Source organism: Triturus cristatus, chromosome 6, assembly GCF_964204655.1.
Source record: "Triturus cristatus chromosome 6, aTriCri1.1, whole genome shotgun sequence".
Taxonomy (NCBI): domain Eukaryota; kingdom Metazoa; phylum Chordata; class Amphibia; order Caudata; family Salamandridae; genus Triturus; species Triturus cristatus.
The window spans coordinates 898,434,157-898,453,807 of record NC_140589.1 but is presented as its reverse complement, the minus strand read 5'-3'; the positions used below and the strand labels follow the sequence as shown (position 1 = coordinate 898,453,807).

Below are 19,651 nucleotides of genomic sequence, written 5' to 3'. Positions count from 1 at the left end.
ATGCAGCCACATCTCCCCCCTCAACGAGGACCAGAGATACTGGAACTGTTTGCAGCACAACCAAAAGACGGACCGACAATGAGGTAACTCTCCAATGCGCGCAGGCCCCAGAAGTTATGAGAATGACAATAGGGCCTCTTACATTTTCTGACTAAGTGAGTAAATGTCTAAAGGAACAATCAATAGCCCTGTTTTTTCCAGGTGTGAATCAAAGGTTGAATTGCGTGGAAATGTTCATTATAGTACAGCTTTTACTCCTATGACATGGAAAAAACAGAAGCAGGTCAAGAGTGAAGGCTTGCTGCTATCCAAACACTTTTGTCTCACTTGTTTCTGCTGCTTATGGGTCCTGATGGAAGGAGGGATAGTAGTAGAGATCACTCATGATTTTCTCATTCAGTACAGTTTGAGTGAAAAATATGTACTTATATTTCTGCTACTCAAATCATCATTGTCAAACTCTTTCATTGCTCTTCCTCACATAAAGCTAGGAAAACGAAACATGAAGTTCAGGCTTTAGGACATAAAAGTGAACTTAATTTAATACAACATGATGTTTGAGTGTACTTTTCATGTTTAAAACAGTCCCAGTCCCTCATGTCTTGCAATAGAACCAGTTCCACTGATCTGCAGCCTTGACATCTTCTGTAGCTTTTCACTTTCTAAGATGTGGAATGAAACGTGTAATAGCCAATAGCAAGAGGTGAGAGATGTAGACTTCTTGGTCTGATTTAAGATGTGACTAATAAAGTCTCAAAGCAATGGCGGCATGGCACTGACCCAAACAAGACAAATGTTAAAGAGGACTGAATCAAAGAACACTCTGTGTATAATACGTCTTGAAGAGAACTGCACTGACCTTTTAAAACAAAATGCTATTTTTGCATGTCTAAGTATCACTGGTCATATCAACAACAAGTGTGATTTATGGAAATATTTTTAATGCTTGAAAAAAACAGGATTTCTTCCTTACTTGGGATGTCACTTGTAGGTGTAATAAAAATGCAGGGAATGCATTAGTACTAGGCTTGGTTCCTGTTAAAGCTAACTTGCATGTTTGATGACCAGAAGTAACGTGTGATGACTAGAAGTAACGTTTGATGACCAGAAGTAACGTTTGATGACGTTAGTGCCCGATGCAGAAAACTGTCTGTACTTTCAGGTCTCATCTGAATTCTCCATCGCAGCATTTTATTTTTCCAAGGATGACAAGGGAGAGCCTTTGAGTTCGGCAGTAAATCACAGTAGTCAATCCCCAAGAGTTAATTCAAATTGTGGTGTACCCTGCGCGATGAACTATATTTTTGCCTTTTCTAATTTATCTGCAATATCATATTAGTCTTAGTTTGGGCCACACATTTGCATATGATTAAATTCCTAAAGGTAAGATGTTATTGTCACCAACTTTGGTAACTGTCTTGCAGTGTTTATCTCTTCCTTTGATCAATATCACATAGACCACTTCAACCTGCTCGACCAATTCCAATCAGGCTTCCAATCAGGGCATAGTACTGAATCAGCCATGACCCACATAATTGATGACTCATTACAAATACTGGATCAAAACAAAGCCTGTTTGCTAAACATACTTGACCTCTCTTCAGCCTTCGATACAGTCAAACACGACAACCTACTTGACCTCCTGAAGCATAGAATGGGGCTATCTGGAACAGTGTTAAACTGATTCACTTCCTTCCTCCAAAACAGAACACAAAGATTCAAGATGAACCAATCTTTATCCAACCGCACCCCAGTCACCTTGGGAGTACCCCAGGGTTCTTTCCTCTCCCCGACACTCTTCAATCTGTTTATGGAACCACTCAAGAGCTTCTCAACGTTGCAAATATCCAATATCACATGTACGCCGACGACACACAACTCTACATTAAGGTCCAATCTCCTGAAGACATCAAGTCCCTTAACTCAACGCTCCAAAAGACACAGACCTGGCTAGCTAAGAACCATTTAAAACTAAACACAATAAAAACAGAATTCCTCTTAATCGATCCCCCAAACCAAACAACTATCATCCATGAGTGGATGAAGCCCCTAACTGCACTCAACGGTCAACCTCTCATCATTGATTCCGCTAAATCTCTAGGAATAACCCTGGACAATAAGCTAAACATGCAGAAGCACATCAGCGCCGCAACAAAAGGAGCACATTTTCAGATTAACACACTGAGAAAATTGAAACCCTTCATACCCGCAAATGACTTCAAACAGGCAGTTCAAACTCTAGCAATTCCCAGAGTTGACTATGGGAGCGTCGCTCTCTGTGGTCTTCCCAAATCAACGACTGCTCCTCTCAGAGCCTCAATCAATACAGCCGTCAGACTCGTTAGAGGCACCAAAAGAAACTGCCACATTTCCCCTGACCTTCATGCCCTCAACTGGCTACCTTTTGAGGCCAGAATCCAGTTAAAAATCGCCTGTATGACACATAAGGCACTACATTACAAAACCCCGAGGTACGTAGCGGAGAAACTAGTACTATCAGGTGGTAACAGGTCTACCAGGAGTTCTAACAACCTTCTACTTAAACCACAACGTTTCTCCAAGAAGAAAACTTCCCATCGTACCTTCTCAGGAATGGCCCCCAGGATATGGAACGCCTTACCCCCAGAAACGAGACTCAATCCATCTACGGCTTTTTTTTAAAAAAGAAGTGAAATCGATTCTCATGTCCAAATTCACTTGAACTCGTCCTATACACTCATGTAGTTATGTGCCAATCTCTGTTACCAGTACTGTATTCACATAATTCTTTGTATTTGTATGTACATGTCTTTTTTCCTATGTTTGCTCTGTAAAGCGCTTTGATACCCGCAAGGGTCTTGTTTGCGCTATACAAAAACGGCAAAATAAATAAATAAATAAATAAATAAAATATCGGTATAGGAAAGTGCCTCTTTTGACATGGTTACCCCCCACTTTTTGCCTGATGTCTGATGTGATTTCAAGCTGTAAGTGCACTGAGGCCCTGCCAACCAGGTCCCCAAAGCCAGATCTCTTTACCAAAACCTGTACCAAGATGGGCACAACTTCAGTTACCCCTGTAATTCCCAAGTAAACGGTACCCCTGGTACCTATGGCATGGGTACTGATGAGGGTCCTCTGGGGCTGCAGCACTGGTTGTGTCACACCAAGTCTATGCACTCTGCCACTGCAGGCTGTGTGTCTTGGTGCAGAGAAATCCAAAGAGTTGACATGGCACACAGCCCAGTGTGCCAAGACTCCCATACACTGCATGGGATACAGCTAAGTCACCCCTACTGCAGGCCTTCAGCCCTAAGGCATGGTGCACTATATCCTATGTGTGGGCCTAGCAGAATGAGTAGATATGACCCAACCATGTTCAATCTAATCAGAGATGTTGTAAGTGTCCAAAGAAGCCATAAAGAGTACATAGGCTGCTTACTTGTCAACATGGGTTTCCTAGCTCCATGATGGCTTCACTGATTCCTAAGGTGTTTGGTACCAACCAATTTGTCCTAATAAATCTTCACTGATGCCAGTGGTGGACTTATTAATACATTCACAGAGGAGACCCTTTTAGAGAGTCCCCAGAAAGCCTACAAAAACACTGGTGTGGCTCCTGACTTGTTTTCGCCAGCCTGCCACTACCAGACATGTTTCTGACCTCGTGGGGTGAAAGCTAGCGCTCTAAGGGGACAGAGACAAAGTCTGCTCTGGGCAGAAGTGCTTCACACCTCCTCCAGGACAGGTTGGCCTTCCTGGGTGGGAAGCTTCAAAGGCAAGGCTGCCTTTGAAATCCCACCCAGGAATCACCAGATAGTGGGGGAAGCCAAGCCCCATTTCCTGGTCCACTTTTGGCAGGAGGAAAGGTGGGAAAATTAGTTAGATTAGGAGAAGGGTTCCCACTTAGCCTAAAGCACCCCTAGGGCAGGCAATGTGAATCCCTCTCCTGAAATCCACCATCTTGAGATGGTGAGAAAACCTCCTATTTGGGCTACGGTAGTGCCTCTTCCAACCGGTTCTGGGCCAATGTAATATAAGAAACTCTGGATCTTGCAAGCCTTTGGTGCAGCTACATATGGCACCAACAAGGGGAGGGGTGCACTTTTTGTAAATTTCATAGCGTAGTTTGGGAGACATGATGAATGGCTGATGACCATGAAGAAAATACGAACGCATTTTGTGCCCGGTTGACAAAGCTTTTTCTATCAGCAATTGCGTGTTACCCATATCTCAGATTTTAGTTACGGCGTAATATCCATGCCTCAGTCACAAAGCATTTACTGTGAGTCGTTTCCAGGAGCAGCAAGGCGTAAGCAGGTCTCACTCCTGGAATACATGAGTAAGTAACATCTAAGTCTGGAGTAAGACACACCTATTTATAGAAATAGCTTTGCGAATCAGACCTTTTGTTTAGCTCTGGTTAGAATAATGTGACGTCACGATTGTACTTATTTGGTGCCAGAAACACTCGTCCAATGGCTTTCTTCTGAACTTTGCAGGATGGTCCCAGAATCGCCACGGTGGTTGCTGACGAGAAAAAAACAGGAAAAAGCAATGACAATTATGTGTACCATTGCCAACCACAATGGGAAATATATGACGACCACTTACAAAGAGGTACATTTTGTAATTCCAAAATGGCATATTGAGCATGTGACTCTGAATGAATATTCTTTAGTATTCCGTAGATGCAATGAGACGTTGAAAGGTACAGCAATAATTCTCTGTGCAGTAAAGCAAGTGTGACTCTATATAGGGGCATTTATAGGGACTCAAATGTTCCTCGAATATAACAATGAGTGTCATTGCCACATGGTTATACTCGAGGAACATTTGAGTCTAATCATATGAATATCGATAGACTCCAACAAAGTTGATTTATTCCAAATAACCGTACTATGATGTTTTTAATGTTTCACTTGTTTTTTTTGTCTCTTGTGTATTTTAAGTGATTTGTTTTTCTAATGTATGATTTTGTCGACATACAACTTTTTAGCTGGTCCATATTTGATTTGTATTTCATTCTTATTTGTATCAATTTGTGATTTTAAATAAAAATAATTCCGCGATACCGGGACTGGTTTCTGTCCATGTGTTTATAATTGTTCTTTGGGTCCTTATCTGTGAATATAAATGGGAATCTGAGTGGTTTTTAGGTTGATGTATGGTTAGTTGTAACTTGGTTTGACGTCCATAACTTCTTACTCAAGAGAAATTCCTTTTACTTTAAGCTTTTTAAAGGTGCCATGGCTCAAAATATTATGTTCAATTCAGATCATCTGTCTGCAGCAAAGAAACACTGTGTGCACTAGCAGATATATGTCAGTGACCAGAGAGGTGCTCTTATCTATTCTAGAGGCCCTGGTGGCTAGCATTGTGATGGAGGAAGAGGTATGAGACAGATAATATATGGTATATAGTACCCTGCGCCGCACATAATAAAGATATTGCAAGTAACTAACTAGTTCTGTGACCATATAGAGCAATGAGGCCAAAGACCAAGATCCTCGATAAGGTCATAGAACTCTGAGGTGACTTACAATACTCTTATAATGTATGACAAGAGGTACTCTATTCCTTATAATAGATGGTTTACTACCACCCTTCCCACAAACTGATGGAGATGTTTACAAACATGAAGAATAAAAGTAGGACTTCTATTGCAAAATTAAACACACAATTAAGCAGTTAGATAATTGTTGCAAAAATATATTAGAATCAGTTTAATACAAGTCAGATTACAAAATAGTACTCCAGCGCATAATGTGTAGAAACATGCAAAGAGTTTCCGTCTTTCCCATAATTAACTAAAACATGCAAAAAATGTTATCATTAATATCTCCTTTCTGCTTATCACTGGTCATCTAGAAAAACAAAAACACAGAAGGAAAATGCAGGTTTTGTTTTCGTTTTGTAAACTGCAGCTTCAATTAAGCTGTCTAAACTGCCTTTTCCCATGGCTGTTGACTCTAGCAGCAGGCATTGTGATGTCAGAACTCAACTAAATTACAGTTGAGCAGATAAGTAATTTCTTTATTGCGGGTGACTAGAGATGTCACAAGTTGTCTGTAATACGGAAATTAGAGACATCCTTTTATATAGGGATCGAAGGCTTCCATATATTGTAATTGTAATTGGCTGGCAGGTATAATTTACTCTTTAGATCTCCTGTGTTATATTTCATGGTGTCTGTTTTTCTTATGGGTTCATTTTCCTATGTTCACCACACAAATTGGGTCAACCACTCTGAAATGTTTCAAGAGTCTGAGAGAAGAAAAGTAGAAGGAGGAAGAAAGGGGAAGAGGCAAGAGAAAGATGCAGAGATCTACGCGGATGATCTGTGTTACATGTATAGATAGGCCAATGTGTGTGGGGAGGTGAGTGGGAGACTAAAACATAAAAGCAGTTGCGTAGTACCACCCGTGTTAGAGGAGTAGCAGGGTGCTGCATGTTTGTACACCAAAAACTGAGTAATTTGAGAAGGACCAATAATCTATGTGGCAACATTCACTAGGCAGAAATGCTGTCATATGAGTAAAATGATGGCAAATGCCAAAATGGAATTGTTTGACATTAGCAATAGTCATGCAGCTTTTTTAAAAAAAAAAAAGCAGGGATGCTATCTCCTGTCATACAAGTACACCTCATTAGTGAGGACAAAAATGGAAGATCAATCAAGGTTGGCAAACTGAGCAGAAACTACACAATCTTAAAAGTCCCAGATTTCACCTACTGCTGCATGGCCAAAAGAGGCCACAATTTTGAGCACCCATTTCCTCTTATGCCTTACCTCTTCATATAAGCACAATACTTTTCTAAGATCCCAGAGACCATCAATGCTGATAATCCAGATTTGGTCAGTAACTTTGGTTACGGGACAGATTGGAATTTATTCTAAACTCAATTGTGTGTTCAATCTAAGGCAGACGTTTAACTGTAGAGATGCAGTTGACAGACTATTAAACCAAATCTTCCCCTTTTTTGAAAGAAGTTGCATTTCAAGCTTAGTATATTTTTTAATTTAAAAAAAGAAAGGATTACTTGATAACTTCTGGGCCCCCCTAGACATATTTAACCTGATTGAAAAAGTGTCTTGCAATGAGCTCAAAAAAACTTCAATGGAGATAGCATTCATTTTGTCAGGATGTCCTTCTAAAATACCATTCAATCAATTTGATAATTCGTCACTAGTGACGCTTTTCCAACCAGAATGATGGTCTAAATGAGTTCATAATTCAAAACTGGTTGCCTTAATGTCCTTTACCTAACAGCTCTAAGGTCAAGTGTGACATAAAGCTGAAAGTGATCGCTCCATGAATAAGGGCAAATTTCTAAATGGGTGAACACATTAATACTCAAAAATTGCACATAAATGTAATCAATGAAGGAGCGCTGCACGCCTCTTTGCCGGGTGAAATGATCAATTACCGAATGATCAAATCATCCATTATTGCAGCCAGGTTTAACTCTAGAGCCCACGTTAACAGGTGAAAAGAGAAGTCACCACACTTAGGAGCCGATCCAGGAACAAGTTTTATCTTCAATGTTAAAAGCTCTTTACTAGCTATAAATGTGTGCACAGGGACTATGTTACCCCAAATTGGTTACACAGGGTGGATCCTGCTAAATCGGATATCTGTCCAAAGTGTAGGCACAATGTTGAAACTTATATACATATGTGGTAGGAATGCCGGGTATACAGGAGTTCTGGAAAGATGTTATTAAAACTCTGCAGGATTTGACAAATTTGCCTTTACAATTTTCTATTCAGGTATGCTTGTTGGGTTTAATATAGTGCTCTAAAATGACTAAACATGCTGTAAACATTGCTGAAATGGGGTTAGTAACTGCAAAGAAATGTATGGCAAAATGTTGGATTACATCCAAAATTCCTAAAAATAAGTATTGGTTACGAGAATACATACCGTGGTTGCGGGCTGAGTGTGGGGTAAGGCGTAAATTAATTCGGATTGTGCAAGGTCAAGATGGTAGGAGGATTTGGGAATTAGCAGAAATACAACTCCAGCAAATCATTGATGATCCAGTACAGACACCTTAAATTGTAACAATTGACATTTGAGTATTGCTTTAAGCCTGTGTTATGCCGCAGCTTCTGTATTTGTCTTGATTTGATATTCAAAATGATGCTATTGGATAATATTGTATAGCTACAAATATATGTAAAATTTGCTCCCATGGTATCGTGGAAAGGGGAAGGGGAGAGGCAGGAACTGTTCAATGTCATTATTTTTATGATACAAAACATAATAAAAGTATATTTTAAAAAAAGTAATCTTTACTAGCCACATTCTTCACTTTCTCCTATATATCTCATGCCATTCAAATTAACAACTGTCAAATTGGCCACAAGAGATTTTAACTTCCCAGGCGAAGAAATCTGAAATAAAGGACTGGAAGAATAAAGCAGGGAAGCAGGGAATGTAAAGGAGAGGTACTCAGCACATTGTTTCAACATTCTCAGACTCAGGGAAGACATCCATTCCCATCTTGTAAAAGAACACACTGTGTTTCAGAATAAATGCAGAAACTAATTCTGAATGAAAGTGTACAATGGATTCGTGAAACACCTAGAGCTCTTTAACATAAGAGTTTAACTCAACCAGGGCAACGTCTTGAGAAGAAATGAGCCTAAGATCATATACATTAAAAAAGATTTTTAATACCGGCTGACGATTCATACAAGAATGCTTGCTAGTTGAGGGAGATAACTCTGTGAATTTTAAAATACGTGAATGAGCAGAGGGAATCAGTGGCTCCTGCAAGGTGACTTATTCACCATTCTTTAATCCTATCTCGTTCTTTGGGGAAAACATGGTAGCATTTGAATTGAGATCAGAGTTTGCGCAATTGGAGCTGCGAGCCAAGAATGAGTAACCTTGAAATAGTACTCTAGACCACTCCAAGCTCTGTAGCCTACTGTTGGGGTGTGAGGCAGGGGGCTTTTCCACTGAGACCTTGCATCCCTGCATCCAGATACCCCCAGGGGTGATAGTGCTGCACTCTACAAATGTTGATTGATTGATTTTTATTAACAATCCATCACTAGAACCAGACTCTAATGGAAGCAGAGCATATGTTCAGAGGCATCGTGCTTCTCTCTGGGACAAAAGATCCCAGGTAGCAAACCTAAATTCTGGGTCAGTGGCACTCAAAAAGCAAGCATCTTCCTCTCTATCTGATAACAAATCTCCAGTATCACACTGAGGGTGCTCACTTCCTGTGGGAGAATGCGTGAACGTCTCTCAAGGACCAACAAGCAGAGCATATTTCAGAGTTTTACCACCATCAAAGTTAGTGAGATTCTTTTATTGACATTTCTTCCTCGCCACTGGAAACACCATTGGGCTGGAGTTGTGGGCAGTACAGTGACACAGATAATGGCATTTAAATAGTCACCTGTTGGCCAAGGGGAGCCAATGATAATTGGCTGGAAGCACTAGTTTTGGAGACCCCATTGCTTGAAAGACAACAACATATCCCCTCAGGCTGCAGGTTTGTGATGTCTTTGCACAATATTTAGGTCTTCATAATCAAGATTTAACTAAAGCGTAGCATGTATTGTTGCTAATAGAAAATTGACATTTATAATATACCAAGTCTCTGTTTGCACTACTCTCTACTAAAAGTCTACATACTGAACTGCATTTGATGCCTCTCTGCCTCTGTCTTGGGCACCTGTCTTGAGTAATGAAAGGGATATGATTTTAGATAGGTCATATTGATGCAAAAGGTCATAGCAGTGCTGGAGCCGTAATTACAAAAGTCAAAAATGGTTTGCAGGATAGTAGAGATGACGAACCAACAAAGGTTCAAAGTTGTATACGAAACAACTGTATGTTTGGCAGAGTAGGCAATGAAAAAGGATGTGTATGCCATGTCTTGAGGTTAAAATTGGTAAAAAACTTAGAGGCATATTTACAAGCTTCTATCGCCATAGGAACGTCACTTTTACTGACGTTCCTGTGGCGATAAAGCCTTCGCCTTATTTACAAGACAGCATTAAGCCACTTAACGTGGCCTAACGCCGCCTTGTAGATAAAGCCCCCTTTCACGCTATACTTAGCGTGAAAGGGGCATGCAATGGGTGTTGTGGTGGATGTTCCGCCGCAACACCCATTGATTTTGACGCTGCCACCTATTTACAAGGGTGGCGTAAATAGGAGGCAGTGCCAAAATTAAAACCAGGGAAAACCTGGTCTTAACATGGTAAAACAAGGAGAAATGCTTTATTTCTCCTCGTTTTTGTTGGTTCTATGTGTGCTGCACAATGCAGCACACATAGAACCAACAAATAGCAAATTGCCATGAATGATTGTTTATGTCCCTTCCTGCACCCAAACAAACATTTTAAAAGTGATGATTTGCAACTTCTATGAGTGCTGCACAATGCAGCACATATAGAAGTTACAAATCGCCATTCTGGATTGTTTATGTGCAGGAAGGTGTACCTTCCTGCACACAAACAATCATTCCCATTGGCGCTAGGCAGCTGAATTTGGTGCCAGCGTAGGGAGAAATGATGGGGTGCACGTATTATTTTAAATATGGTGCATTCCTGCGTTTCTAAAGTAACAGAGCGCGGTGTTAGCAATTTTGGAGCGAACCTGCACTCCGCCACTTTCTTATACAAATGACCTGAATTTCCTGTTCTGGCTGAATTGCAGAGCTAGTTAGAACAAAGGCAGTAGAGGAGCAAAAAGACCAAGATCAGGCACACCAGGCAAAAAACAACTGCCAAATTCAATCCTAGCAAAAATGTTTAAGCCAGTCCCACAGTGCAGGATGACGTGACTAGAATGGTGCCCTGGGGACTTAATAGGTGGGTCAACGCAGCCCATCTGCTCTGAAAGCTTCCCCCTGTCGTGTAGCTTACCGGTAAAATGCCAGGATGGCAACAGGGAAACAGGTATAAATGAAAGATCTGTTTCACTAATCAGGTACAATTTAGTAGTATATGTACGATTTTTAAGTTAAAGAATGCATAACACAATAACAAAATGTTTAATTCTTTAAATCGTTGAAATTCACTCATTTTTCTTCTCATGTCTCCTTCCTGCATTCCCCCCACCCCGTGAAAACGAATGCACTTTCTCACATTATCAGTGCATTTGCAGTGGGATCTTTCTGGAGCTGAAGTCAGGGAAAGAGAAACAGGGTTGCAACCCCTTTATCTTTGTATGTAGAAAATATACAATTCTGCATTTATCAAAACACAGACTTGTATTTTCACCACACAAATCACACTTTAAAGCACCACATGAATGTCAGCAATGTCTGCATTAAAACTGTCTCTTTGGATAACTCCCAGTTCAAATTCCATTTCCCGGGCCTCCAACTCCTCAAGGGAGTTTGCAGGCACTTTCTAATGTCACCAGTCTGCCCTGCAGCAAACGGACTGTTCACCCTCCTGAGTTGTTTGTGACAACCTGACCTTATGTTTCTTTGAAAAGATCCAAGATATTCACAATTGTATTGCCCAGCGCCTGGTTTCATCATGTCTCATACCACAGGATTGCAAGCCTTTACCTTTTTTTTGTACTTCTGTCACAGCTTTCCCAGTGATTAGGAAAGAGGGGGAGGTTTCCTCCTTGATTACCACCCTAAATTTGGGCTCCCCAGATGATCTGCGTCCACTTAGGACTCTAAAATCTTTACCTGCAGTTGGTACACCTGATTTTACCTTCATTCTTAATACATGCCCCTAGTGGATGTAAGAAAGAGGCTGTTAAACTCTTTTTAAAGAAGTCAAGCATGGACCCCAGGCCAAAGCTAATTATTGCCCCATGTTTCTTTTCCCAGCAATCACAAAAATGAGTGATAAGTTCTGGCACACTGCCTTTCTAAACATCTCAAAGAGCACCAGTTACTAGATGCTAGCGGATGAGTTTAGGTCCTTGTGTAAGCACCGATTCTGCCACTTTGGCTGCATTGACTGACATAAGGTGAGATTACAATAATGACATTTCCGCCTGCCGCATCTGTTGTGTCCTCCTGTTACTTTCATATGACAATCTTGAAGACAAACCTTGTCTTCCATGCTACTTAAAAGGTTGTGTTGTTAATGCTACCATCATTTCTAGATTGAAGAATGCGAATATTTGTTACGTTGGTCTTTCTGAGTCAGGAATTTATAAGCTTTAATGTGTTCAAAATAAGGCAGCAGGACTTGTCATGAATTTCAGGAAATGTTATGGGTTCTCCGATGCTTGCCATAAGCAGCACTGGCTGCCAGTTTGTAGAATGGTCCATTATAAGAAGCTCTGATTGCCCCACAGTGCATCTCATGAAACAACCCCCCCCCCTTTGGTGCTTCTGTGTGTGCTTCCAAGTCCATGCAATCGCTTCACTTCCTTCCTTTTTGTTGCTTTCTGTATTTGGAATGTTCCCAGTCTTGGCCTATGCAAAATTCAGGACCATTCTATGTTTAGTAAGGCATTTATAGTTAATCTATTTTATTGATTATCTTCATATCGTTTTCGATGTTGTTATTCAGTCAGCCTTAGGATGTTTGTTGTAACAACTCAACACCTATCTTCTATGTATTGGTTTATTTAGTGGGTGACCTCAAGCAATACACGCAGGGCCGGTGAAAATAAATCAATCAGAATTTATGGTGATAGAACATTAGGACCTGCAGGCTAGCTCAGTACCTGACCTATAGACAGACCAAGAGATAGCTCAGCTATATGCAAATTGAAGATATCATTTATGTCTAACCAGAGCCCAGGGCCACTGGTATTATAGATTGTGGAGCTGCTGGGTTTTTCGCAAGATTATTGATTTGCTGCATTTGCTACATAATCCATCATCTGTTGCATAATCTGCAGATTTTAACAAAATAAATAGTTTCCAGCTTAAACGGTTCAAAAGTTACTAAAAGCACAGCAAAGCGTGTTGCTGCAAAGTGAAAGGCCCTTTGCAAAGGTTTGCTGGTCACTTCTTTGTTGCTTATTCCGATTTTTGGGTGTTTAACTAGTACTAATGAGGTGCAACCAATGCCCAGGCAGTGTAACAAGCATTTGCAATGCAATAGGTCTCGCATTTATGAAAGTTTGAGCTAATGTTAACATGCATAATCGCATGTTAGCACCCTTTTTCCCAATGCCACCCTTTGCATCTCCAATGAGATGCAAAGTGGGCGTTACTGGGCATACCACGGATGGGCTACCTTGCAAATATCGCTGATGTTTACATTGCGATATTTACAAGGCAGTCCACATGATTTTAGCAGACGTTAGATTTTGGCGAAAACGGCCACGTCTGCTAAAATCCTGACTTGCCCATCCCTTACATAGAGGGTGGATTATGCTGATACGACCCTGTGGGTCGTACCAGCAAGGTTATCACCATTTTGCAGGGAACATCGCTGGAAAAGCGATGTTCCCTGCAAAAGGGCGATAACCTCGCTATCTCTGGAATTTTTATCGCCCTGGAGAAACGCGTTGTTAATAACGGGCTACCAGGGCGATACATTCCAGCAATAGCCTGCGATAATATTATTATCGCTAAGCACGGCCAGCGATAATTATCGCTGGCCGTTGATAATATGCCCCCTACGTGAGAGGTAGTGTGAAGAGAAACAGTTAAATGAGAGAATAAGACAGATAAATTGAGAGAAACAAAGTGTTAGAGAAAGGTGGAGAGAAACAGATAGAGAGATTGATGGTGTATAGATAGTTTAATAAAGAAGGTTTTTATAAATGTGAGATAGATTTTTGGATAGATAAGCAGGTTATAAATATATTGAGAGAGTAAGTTTAAGAGAGAAATAGAGGGAGTGATGTGATATATGTAAGTGTGTATATGCGGGCAGTGAATGCCCGCATTAATTGTCATTAACCAGAGCTAGGCATCTGCGTTTAAAGGGTCCCAAAATTAAAAAACACTTTTGTTTACTCCTGCACATTCCATCAATAAGGCACAATCTGTTGCACCATGCTCACACCAAAAAGATCTGTATATTACACCTTTTACACTGGATTCAGGTGGAATTTGAAATAAAAAAACTAGCTGGACTAGGGAGCACGTTTTTAGCTGCTGTATTTGAGAGAGGTAAAAGAGGGAGTTTGTTGTTTGTACTTTTGAGAGTAAAAGAACATTTGTTTGTTGTAAGAGAATTTGGGGGCATATTATCAAGGACGGCATTAAAAATTATCGCCACTTTAGCGGCAGAAAACTGCCTCTAAAGCGTTGATAATGGGCTTGATAATATGCCCTTGTGAATTACCATAGAAGCCCAGGTTCTGGTGTGAACATGGGCTTCTATGGGAATTCTCCAGGGCATATTATCAAGCTCATTATCGCCGCTTTTCTGCCGCTAAACCGGCGATAATTTTAACGCCGTCCTTGATAATATGCCCCATAATGTGGCTGAAAGAGGGGTTCTGGGCGTTGGAGAGAAAGAATAGGTGTTTGATAGAGAGATACTTTGTGATTTAGTGCGAGAAAGAGATAGAGGGTGAGAGAAAGAAATGTGTGTGTGTATGTGAGAGGAAGAGAGAAAGAAACTGGGAAAGTGGTTTGCGCGGAATGAAGATTTGCGAGAGGGGTATGTGTGTGTATGACAGAGAGAGTTAAAACCAGAGAGGTAAGAGTGTGTGAGCGATAGAATGAAGAGAGTTAATGGAATGTGTTTGTGAGATAAGTGTGTGTGTGTGTGCATAAAACAAATAAGTCACTGAGAGACATACTTTAGAGCTACAGTGCAGTTTTTTTAGGGAAAGTTCTGCCGTGAACAAGTGTATGTTGTGTGCTAAGTGCATATAAAGGCCTCTGCGCAACTGTAGTGGTGGTGTATATAAACAAAAAAAACATGGGGCTGAGAGTTAAGGAAAACAGTGTATGTACAGCTACATACTTCACCAACAATTTGGATAGCTTCAAAGATTCAGAGGTTTAACATTTTAACATTTCCTGACGTTAGAACACTATCGTATATACATGCAGGTTGATATATGCAATTATATTTTAGGTGTACACACAAAGTGTACCTGGTGTACTTTTTTCAACCATGCAACTGGTGCTCTTGTAAAGCGCTCTGACACTTTCGGGTCGAGTTTGTGCTATATAAAACTGGAAGAAAAAACATGGCTAAGCAGCTCAACAAACAGAGACTCCTTATCCTTATAGGGCTGTCTCCTTTTTATGCGAGGGCAAAGGGCAAAGGGAAAGTTAACAATAGTATCAATGTTTTTGTAATGTAGTTTCCTGATGAAGAGACTATGGGGCATATTATCAAGGACGGCGTTAACATTATCGCCGGTTTAGCATCAGAAAACTGCCGCTAAAACGGCGATAATGGGCTTGATAATATGCTGTATGGAATTCCAATTGAAGCCCATGTTAGATGTCCTTCACATCTAACATGAGCTTCAATTGGAATTCCATAGAGCATATTATCAAGCCCATTATCGCCGTTTTAGCGGCAGTTTTCTGCCGCCAAAGCGGCGATAATTTTATCGCCTGGCTTGATAATATGCCCCCAGATAAGATAATTTCCTAAACATCATTCAAAAACGATAGGTCATTGCAGTAGAAAAACATACCTGGCAGCAGTGGGATTCGAACCAGTGCCTTCAGTGATACTGGAACCATGACACTGCTGCTTAGGCCACTAGGCCACTCTCCTTTCGGGTGGTTTAGCCTACTATTTTAAAATATAGACTGTAAAGAGAAGGCACTTGTGTGCCGACATTGTTTAACATTAAAACATGAAGTGTAAATATCTCAAACAGCCTTTCACATTGTATTTTAAGGACGTGATTCCCAATGCAGAGGGCCACATACAATCGGGGTGCCACAGGGAGATGAGGTGATTTATGGCGAAAATGCATGTCTGCCGGAGCCTCAGTAGAAAAAAAAAACAGTGTTTATAAGTATATGCTTCAAGGAGTAGCTTTGTTTTAAGTAAAATGTGAGCAGGAAGACATTTCCCTGTTCCGGAAACAATGCCAAGGCTGCCCGGGGGGCTGCGCAGCGGCCCCTCAATAGGGTGGCCGCCTTAGTGCCACAGGAAGGCACTGGAGTCGGCCTTCTAGTTTCCCTGGGCCGACCCCACTTCCGGGGAGGGGGGGGGGACAGGGGTACATATACTGTCCCCCGCCCAACGTACAGCCTCTTGGTCCCTGCCGTCTAGCCTTGCGTCACGTCGTGGTTGGGTGTCGCCCCAACGCTTAGTCGTGGACCCTCTCTGCTGCCCTTCACGTCGTGGTCGTGTGTGTCGATCAACGCCTGTGTCCCGGTGAGTGCCTGAATTTCTCCCTCCCCTATGCCCGGGCACCCCCTCGGGTGCACCACGGCGGGGCGGCCCAGCACAGGCAGCGTGGCTGCCGGGGGGGTTGCGGTGGTCGGAGGCCGCGCTGTGGCCAGGTCACGCGACAACCCAACATGTTTATTCAGCGGGGGGTGCGAGCACAGCAAGGTTCATGTTACCCCCCCCCCACCTTTCCTCAAAGGCAGGCAGCATTTGGAGTCGGCGGCGAGAGCGGCTTTTGGCGGTGACTAGGAGGTATTAGGAACGGGGAAAGAGGAACTGTCCCGAATCGAACTGCATCTGCGAGCAAGAGGGCTCAGCGAGTTAAGCGCTCCTGTTTTTCAGGTGCGACTTTCAGGCGGCCGCGTGTTGTAACCTCCGTTGGACACCTGGGTTTATGTGCCGCTATTTGTGTTCCTGGTACACCTTGTTTAGGCGGGGTAGGGTTTGGGGGCCGCGCCATTCCGTGGGCAAGCTCAGACCCACGCAGTCCAGGGGCGGCTAGCGGGCAGGCAGGGCGAGGGGGTGCGCGAGGCGGCGCAACCTGGCTCTCTCCCAGCCGCAGCAGCCTTGGCCCATCTTGTAAACCCCCCCCCCTTTCCATTTAGATTCGGAGCACGGAGTTTCGTGGGGGGAGGCCGGACCACTGGCTCACGCGGCAGGCCTGGGCCGGTCCCGCCCTCGCAGCACCACCCGGGGGCTGCGGGTAGGTGCGCATGTTGCTCTCCCTGAGAGAGGGATGCGTTAACTTGTTACGAGTGTAGTATGGCGCTAGTAGGAGACTGGCTCTCCAGTTCCAGTGGCGCAAATAGGCAGCGCGCTGTACTTACATGGCAGTCAGGAGACGAGCAATGCCGAGGACATGAGTGCGGGCCTCACCGGAGCGGGTGGGTTTTTTGATCCTGGCGCATGCCTGAGGCCCCATGCTTTACTCTCCGGGTCCTCGATGCGTGCGCAGTGAAATCCTCGCCCCCCCATCCCCGGGGTTCCGGTCCACGCTGCGCCGCGCCTTGTTATTAGTGGCGCGCCTGGGGAGCCCCCGGGGGGGCGGGGTTGGCGGGGGGGTGGCGGGGGGGCGGCCTTTGCACCGGCTGGCCTCCTCCCCTTCTCCCTTGTGCGAGTATACTTGCTCTCTGCGTGCCATCCTCGGGCCACCTCGGGGGGATGACGAGAGGTTGATGTGGGCTAACTCCGCTGCGGGGGCTGCTGTTAAGCGGCGTGGCTACAGCTCTGGTACTGACCTCGGAGTGCGGGGGGCCTGGGTGCGGCAGGGGGTATTGTTCCACCGGCGGCAGCTGATGCGGCGAAAATCGATCAAGCTCTCAGGCCTACCAAGTGAATCCACCGCCAAAGTAGTACCTGGCGTCATGAATTGCACTCGGTAACCCGGGGTCGAGTGCACACGTGCTATTTTCTACCTTGGTGGGGGCCTGTGGGGGCCATGGGGATGGTTGCTATGCACACATCATGTGTTTGTGTTCTCGTGGGCATGAAGTGTATTTAACGATGCTGGTTTTTCTTACAGGGGTATGCAGGCCTAGTGATGTTTTCTTCTCGAGCCTGCGGGCTAGGGCTCATGTTGGGGACGCGGACCTAGCTGCTCAACTGTTGGTGCTTCTACAAGTTTGGGCGCAGGCAGCAGAGAACAGCAAAGGGGGGGCACAGACTAGGGTCAGCGTGGCCTGGAGGTCCGAAGCGGACCAGGGCATTGGCGGGCGGCTCCTGGTGGGGGGCCTCTCAGATGCCCCGTGTTTCTAATGTCTCTGTCTCCCCAGCAGGTCACGATCGTCTTGTCTGGGACATCAGTTGTGCAGGCGGCTCCTCCCGGACACTGGTACCTCTCCCGCGTCTTGGCCAAGTACGGAGTATAGGTATGGTACCGGAATCCAAGTGGCGCAGTCCCCGGGGCGGGCAGATCCCGGGGGAGAGAGGTTGTTTCTGGCACGAGCCAGGTGAATTCAGACGGGGTGGGGACTGCCATCCCGCGAGTCTTTCGGGGAGGGGAGGCAGATGAGCAGGGCCGGCTCAAGGTGTGGGGTGCGAATAGTAATCAACCCTACTTTGTCCCAACACAGATCTCACCGATGACCCTGAGAGCGCTCGGAGCGAGCCTGCTAGTGATTTAGGACTGTAAGTCATGGAGCTAGCAGGACCTGAAAGGAGACCAAGAGTACTTGAGGATGTCTAGGGGCGAAGAATAAGATTGAAGTGTGGGGGGGCGTGCTCATCTAATATTTGCTTCAATTTTTCTACAGATTTCTTGGCAACCTCGGGAACGGCATCCTACAGGCGCGCTAGCTCAGAGTCAAGCATAGTAAGTAAGGGCGAGGGCTTGTGCGTCGCAGATGGGACACCGGAGGACCTTAAGGTGTGCCTGTTCAAGTTGGTTTAGGCTGCATCTTATGACGGTTTCTCTTTCAGACTGAGGCGACCCGAGCTCGAGGGATGGATAGCCAGGGATCCCCTTCGCTTTTCACGATGACGTCCCAAGTAGAGGAGACGCAGCAAGGGCACCCCCCAGGACGTACAGCTTGCAGCCATCATTGAACTCGCAAAGTCCAAGGGCTTGGCCTGGGCTGCTGACCTATTGAAGGCCAGCAAGCCTGATGATTCTGGGGTCATTTCTGGTGCCTCTCCCACTGAGCAGGAGACTATCGAGGAGGCAGGCCCTTCCCGGTCCAAACGGATTCGCAGGGCTACAGTGAAAGACTTTCCGGCAGACGCTCCGCCACCTAAGAGCCGGGCTGCGCCTACCCCCAGAGGCACACTGTTGCGCGTCCCCCTGCCCGTGACCCATGGACCAGTCCCCCCCCTCGACCGGCGCCCTATCGCATGCGAACTTCACTACCACGGAGGACTTGGGTAAGCTCAACGACACGCTAAAGAACTTCATGGAGGAGGTCAGATCTGGCCTCTTGAGGGCAGGAGCAATCGAGGGAGCCATACCTGCTAACAATTTGGGAGGGGATTTGACATCGCCAGCAAATGTATGGGCTCTCCAAGGGAGAGGCACTCAGGCACCAGAGTTGCCCACTCACAGGGGTCCCCTCCGCGTGGGCACAGGCAAGAGCATAGACGTTGTAGCTATGTGCCCAGTTGAGGCCCACAGGCCAGTTGCTGCGACTGTCACGGCCCCAGGGTTAGGCCTGGCACTGGTGAGGGGGGAAAGGCAGCAGCTGGGTGGGGGGGAGACGCTGGCAGCGCAACCAACAGCCATCATCACCCAGTCGGTCCCCAGTCTCCCCCCAGTCGTTCCTCCCACCACACCTCAGCTAGGGATAACTACTACTGCAGTGGCAGTTCAGTCGCCAACAGGGAAAAAGGCGGTCTCCCACGCACCACTACTGTCAGGTCATAGCTCTTTGTCATGGGAAGTCCCTTTGGCAGTGAAAGAAT

General features: G+C 44.5%; 1 protein-coding gene across 2 annotated transcripts in view; it reads left to right on the top strand.

Annotated features, from left to right (window-relative positions):
• The window catches only part of SLC22A3 (solute carrier family 22 member 3), a 681,970-nt gene that overhangs the window by 449,883 nt on the left and 212,436 nt on the right, over nt 1–19,651 (top strand). For both annotated transcript variants that reach the window (XR_014963047.1, XM_085611548.1), the window contains exon 5: nt 4,482–4,599. Coding sequence is in view for 1 of the 2 variants with exons in the window: in XM_085611548.1 (XP_085467674.1) it covers nt 4,482–4,599 (118 nt within the window). In the remaining variant the exon portion in view is untranslated. The remainder of the gene's footprint in view (nt 1–4,481; nt 4,600–19,651) is intronic.